This window comes from Pelophylax lessonae, assembly GCF_965119305.1.
Source record: "Pelophylax lessonae genome assembly, chromosome: 1".
NCBI classification, from domain to species: Eukaryota; Metazoa; Chordata; class Amphibia; order Anura; family Ranidae; genus Pelophylax; species Pelophylax lessonae.
Window position 1 is genome coordinate 744,038,863 of NC_138768.1, and position 6,190 is coordinate 744,045,052.

Here is a 6,190-nt window from a genome sequence, read left to right on the forward strand (position 1 = left end):
CTGTCATTGTCTGGAGTGTGGGCAGGCTCCTTCCTAGCCAGCACTCACAGCAGCAGACACAGGACTACACTTCCTAGCCTGGGTGGCTTACATACACACCATGGGCTCACAGAATATGGTTAAACAGTGATAAGAAAACGAAGGCGTTACTAAGTAATATCAATTTTGCATTGTATATAATGAATATAGTACAAATAGGAATTGCTGATTGAAGGTGTTTTTCGGTACACATATAACCTAAAAACAATAATTTATGCATGCTGAAAATTAACCTGAAATAACAAAATGTTAACAAAATTCTGTTGTACTACACCATAATTGTATTTACATCTTACTGGTTTCCTGTGTAGTGTCATCTATGTTAGGCCTCGCTCTACATAATATGTGTAATGTGCTCTATATTCGACCCCACTCTTCACCACAATAGGCCAATTTTGTGCTGATACAATTATGAATGAAAGAAATGAATCCAAAAGACTACAAATGTGCAGCATATACAGTAAAAGCAGCATAAAGATTGTGCTTTTATAAATTTATTTGCAGTTACAAAGAACTTCAGACCAAATCATTACAATGGAAACATCCAGGACAGTTTTCAAAATACTCTGTTTCAACCTACCTAATTATTCAATCATATCATACACATATGTGAGAGCTTTGTATGCTGCCTGCATATTACAATCTCACTGTACAATTCACTAAATTGTGATTGAATAATGTCATTTCCAAGGTTTTTTTTTTACTTTTGCCATATTTTATGGCATGTTATAATAATCAATCAAATTATATATGTATTGAAAGAAAACTTCACATATGCTTTTTGCATGGAAACTAATATGATCAATGTAAAGAATTCTACTATTTTGCTTACAGCTTTTACTGGACCTATTACATATGAAAAAGAGCATGTAGGTAAGGAAAGCAATGTCACATAGTACAAATTCCCAGTCTATGGCACATGTATCTAAGGAGGATCTTCCTTCTCTTAAGTCCTGTTAACCAGCAATCTGCAGTAATGCACATGCTACTGCAACGCCCAGTAATGTGCATTACACATGTTGGTGTTATGTGGTGTGATTCACTGTGTATGGCACCCCAACGCACCTTGCTGACAGACAAATATTGTAGTACAAAACAGTGCTTGTACCTTTTTTGGGGCACTATCCAGCCCATTTCGCCTGCCCTGATGCACTACACAATAACGCAGTCATAACATTCCTTTTTTTTAGTATATATGAAACATATTGATTGAACAAACATTGTCACAAGCTCCATTCAAAGACAGAGATCTATTGTAACACAATAACAGCAGATTTAGCATTGTGATGCATAAGGTAAAGGACAATGATCAGTTCTACTGTATATGCATGAAGATTTTTTCCCAAGGTATAAAATGTATGTAAGAAATAAGAGGGTGATTTATTAAAGGAGCACAGACTATTCACTTAGCAAGGAGGATGTTCACAATATCAGCTTAGCACAGGTGCAGGTGAAGATTATTGCACTAAGCTAGGTGAACATTGCTAACAAAATTCCCTTTTTTCCCTTTGCATGTGATTGAGTATTCCAACTGAACATAATTTCACTTTATTTACAGACCTAAGTAAACATGCTTTGTCTCTTTTGTAAATCAACTTCATAGAGTGCTTCTGATGGTCAGGAACACTCATTAACAGCCCTTGAAAAGTACTCAAGGTTTCAAATCAGGAGGTAACTGGGCCATACAAAAAAATGCAGGGCATGTTCACAATATCAGCGATGTGTTGTGTTGCTCAATGCAGTCAAATGGCAAGGTCAAACAAAAACATTATTTTTAATGGTGTCAGTTCACACTGGTGCCATTGGGATGCACCAAAAAATTAGTAAAAATTACATTTTTTGTAAAGTATTACAATGTGCTCTGCAAGGAAGGCCCCCGAAACTGCAATCAGACAGCTAATTTAGATCCTGCTGGGGCAATATGCACAATGTAACTCATTAAAATGTCAGCCTGCTAACAATGTGCATGTTCCTATGTTTTCCTACGGGAACAAGCCCTTAGTTTGTATTATTTGTGTAGTATGGAAAATGTATGGTGTGTGTGAATCAAAGTTAATTAAAACAATGCAATGACCTCAGCGACTGCGTGGAAGTCAGTAAACTAATAATCTGAAAATGATTAGGTTAGGAGCACAAATGACAGCACTGAGTTTTGTGCTCAGGAGTTTATCAGTATAAGGTACATGAGGCCTGAATGCTTTTCCATCTCCTAGCATGGCACTGAACAAAGCACATAAGAATAAAGCTGGCCAAAGATGTCTTTAATTGTTTTTCTTGGACATTGTATTGGTTGCAGATGGCTGATCAAGAAACATTTTCAAACAGTCCTGTTCAACAGAAGTCGATTGTTAGGTTGACTTCTGTCATGTAGGAACGGCCTTAGATAGATGGAAATTCAGCGGGTCCCTGCTGAACCCGGACAAATTTCGTTCCATCTATGGGCAGCTTATCTCTCCATATAGCAGTACCTAAAGCTGAAGATAGAAGCTGATTGGTTACTATGCACAGTTGCTCCAGATTCTGTCTGCTTCAGTTTTAGTAAATTCCTCCTATGTGTGGTTTGGGGCTGTAATTAACTGCATCCCATCCAATCTACATCTTGGCCATGGCCTTTCATATATTGCAAAAGCTGTGTCTTATTGTAGCTAATATCAGAATCTTTTAAGTCATCACAATTCAAGCCTGTTGGAAAACTCTCTACCTCTCAACTGATCTTCAGTCATTTCCCCCTTCAGATGTACATCTGGTAAAAGGCAACAATGTAGGAGCAGGCATGTCCAACCTATGGCCCGGGGGCCACATGCGGCCCGGAACCCCAGGCAATGTGGCCCACTGCCCCCTGACAATTTTTTTTTTTTGCTGGTGAGGAAGGAAGTCGGGTCGGGGGCATGGCCACAGCGGCTTCCAACTAACGGTAGACAGGGGGGGGGGTGGTATGTGTGAGCATGTGCAGTGTTTCTGACTCCTACCACCATGACCACTTCAAATCACTAAAGTGGTCATGGTGGTTAGAGTGTTCCTTTAATATCTCTCAGAAGAAGTAAACCTCTGTATACTGATTCCATTTAATTTGATCATCCTCTAGTTGTGTTAAATTAGTGCGGGGGGTGCGGCCGCGCGGGAGGGGCGCGGCGGCATTTTATTACTTATATACCTTAACTATAGTATGTATTTTATATGCGGCCCGAGAAAATTTCTCTACACTCAATGTGGCCCAGAGAAGCCCAAAGGTTGGGCACCCATGATGTAGAGCCTATTATTGGGAGTACTAGCACACTTTGAGGACCCATTCACATTTATCATGCATTGCACTACATTCTAATACATTTTACAGGTGTACCATTCATCTCAGTATGTGTTTGCTGGAAACTGCACCAAAGATTAAAAACACCGTGACCCGAGGAGAGGAAAACCGATATGTGAGCCGCTCAGGCTTTGGTGGGGTACAGGTCCTCTGTGTACGCTGCTGTGAATGCTGGCTTGGGAGGGAGGTCATCCTAGATCCTACCGTCACTGAGTATAGAAGAAAATCTCCCTTAGCCACACATCAAAACAATCCCATAAATCTTATGTGTACGGCAACCTGAGCCTGGGCTCCAACCTGGCCACATACCCAACGTGTTTCACTCCACCCCTCAGAGCTTGATCATGGGGAATAAAAGCACACCACACGAAATCATAAATATCTGAGATTTTTCATTCTCCTAGGAGATCAGGTCATTTATGGGTAGCCTGTGCTAAATGTTCCTATGGTGGTGTCCATCCACAAGATTTAAGAGGAGTGTAAAGGAAATCTGTGATGAAATAAGGACCAAGCCATAGCTGAGTTATTCTTCTGAAAAGCTACCTGCCTGGCTGTAATGAAGTCCCTCTTAAAGAGGTTGTAAACCGAAATTTTTTTTTTTTCTTTTCATCCTGAAAGAGAAAGACATAATGAGCTAGTATGCATCACATGCTAGCTCATTATCAAATACTTACCTTAGAACGAGCCCCCGCTGTGCCGCTCGCTTACCTCTATGACAGGCGACATGTCCAGTCGCCCGTCTTCCGGGATCGCGGCATCCGGCCATCTGATTGGCCGGAGCCGCGGTGACGTCACTCCCGCGCACGCGCGTGGGAGCCGATGGTCACGGCACGGGGCTCTGAAGGAACGGCACGAGCGGCCGTTCCTTCAGAGCGCATGCGCCAGTGACGTCACTGGCTGCATGTAAGGTAAATATCTCCTAAACGGTACATGTTTAGGAGATATTTACAGTACCTGTAGGTAAGCCTTATCATAGGCTTAGCTATAGGTAAAAGTGGCAGAGGAGGGTTTACTTCCTCTTTAATTCAGTTATTACCTGGAACAAGAATGTAGATAAGGATTTCAGATTTTTCAAATGGAAAATTCATGTTATGGCAATAAAGCCGTATTATTATTATTATTATTATTGACTGATACTTGCTTTTCGCAGGGCAGAAGTGGTAACCTTTGTATTAACTTCCTGTTTTTGTTCTACAGGGATAATCAAACAGGGATAATCAAACAGGGATAATCAAACAGGGATAATCAAACAGGGATAATCAAACAGGGATAATCAAACATGAATTAGAGCTAAGGCATACTCCTGTAAGTAATACATATTTAAGATGCATAGCATGCATTATTGTGTGCTATCATATGCTTTTATTATACTTTATTGTAAGCTTTTGTAACACACATTGGTGCATTAAAAGCATGGAATAAGCATAAAATAGTACATGCTCATACATGTAAAGCTCCCAGTGACAGCCTTATACATTGGTAAAGTAGTATATAGCTGGTACAAAAAAACGTTATATATGCTGTTAAAATGTAATGGCATAAAGTAACCCTTGGTATGAAAGTATACATTTTAGGGTGAATGTCTGACAAATATACACAATTTTGTCATGGCAAACTGAGCAAAGACATTACAGGTTATATATTTACCTTGTGAAGACATATTTTTTATATATTTAAAAGGTTGCAAGAAGTATAAAGATTTACAGTGTAGGTGTATGGTAATACAGCCAACCCTTTCATAGTAGCTCTCTGGCTGCCAGAGCATACTGGAACTAATGGCTCTACAACAGCTGCCAAGTTGACAAGTTGAAAATAAATGTGCTTCTGATTGAACAATGAACATATAAATGAAAGAAAGGCTAAATGAACACATATTGTCTTCCCCTGTACCCTTCCATCCTCCTCCCTGATATTTCTCAGTGTGGGGGTCATTTACCTGAGATTCATATCTCCATTCACCAGAAGTGACATGATGTTGGAAAGGTTTCCTCCAGGACAGCAGCCACATAGCAGTACAGCAATAGCAGCAACTTCATTGAGAGAAAAGATCAGAGCCAACAGGAAAGCCACCAGTGGCATGAGAACAAACTGACAGATGAGTGCCAGTAGGGCTCCAATGGGTCTTCTGAGATGTTCTCCTATCTGGCTGACCTCCACTGTACAGCCAAGACCCAACATGGTGACACACAGAGCCACCCCAACAAACACACTCAGGAAATGGTTCAGTGGGCTATCCCAGAATGGAGTAGAAGTGGCAAATGGTTCGGGTAAAGCTTTTTGAAGCATCGCTGCCATGCTGTTGGGTTCTGTCCTTTCATCTGCTATAGTGTCAGTGGTGGCCATCTCCAGAGAAGAGCTTTCAAAGTTCCACAGGGAAGAGTTGGATAAATCCATTAGAGTGATACTTGAGTTTTCCATTCTTGGCAGTGTGATCAGCCTTATTCCCTTGTTTGTGAATGAACTGGGACCAGTGAAGAGGAGGGGTAGGAGGAGGCAGGCTGGCCCTATCTCATCCTCAAGCAGCAGCCAGACAATAATCTGACCAGGAACAAGCTCACTCTCCTCTATCACATCTCATGCAGCCATCCACCTCACCCTTCTTACCACACCCCCGTCACAGCAGCACAAGCACACTGACAGTTGATGGTCTATCCCCGTAAATGAGATTCTCATCCTTCCTAGTAAATGATAGTTCAGACAGAATTATTTTAGATTGCAAGGTCTTACAAGCAGCTTGCTTTCAACTGTATTGTAAATGTACCGTCTCCCTTTATTTTGTAAAAAGCTGCACAAACTGTTGGCACTATATAAATCCTGTATAATAATAATAATATTAATAATAATTCT

At 40.7% G+C, this 6,190-nt stretch overlaps 1 protein-coding gene across 1 annotated transcript in view; it reads right to left on the minus strand.

Moving 5' to 3' along the window:
- SLC10A4 (solute carrier family 10 member 4) overlaps positions 1–5,894 on the minus strand; it is a 40,537-nt gene extending 34,643 nt beyond the window's left edge. Inside the window, exon 1 of the mRNA XM_082262391.1 lies at positions 5,280–5,894. Coding sequence (XP_082118517.1) covers positions 5,280–5,761 — 482 coding nt within the window. The 5' untranslated portion in view covers positions 5,762–5,894. The remainder of the gene's footprint in view (positions 1–5,279) is intronic.
- Between the last annotated feature and the right edge of the window lie 296 nt (positions 5,895–6,190).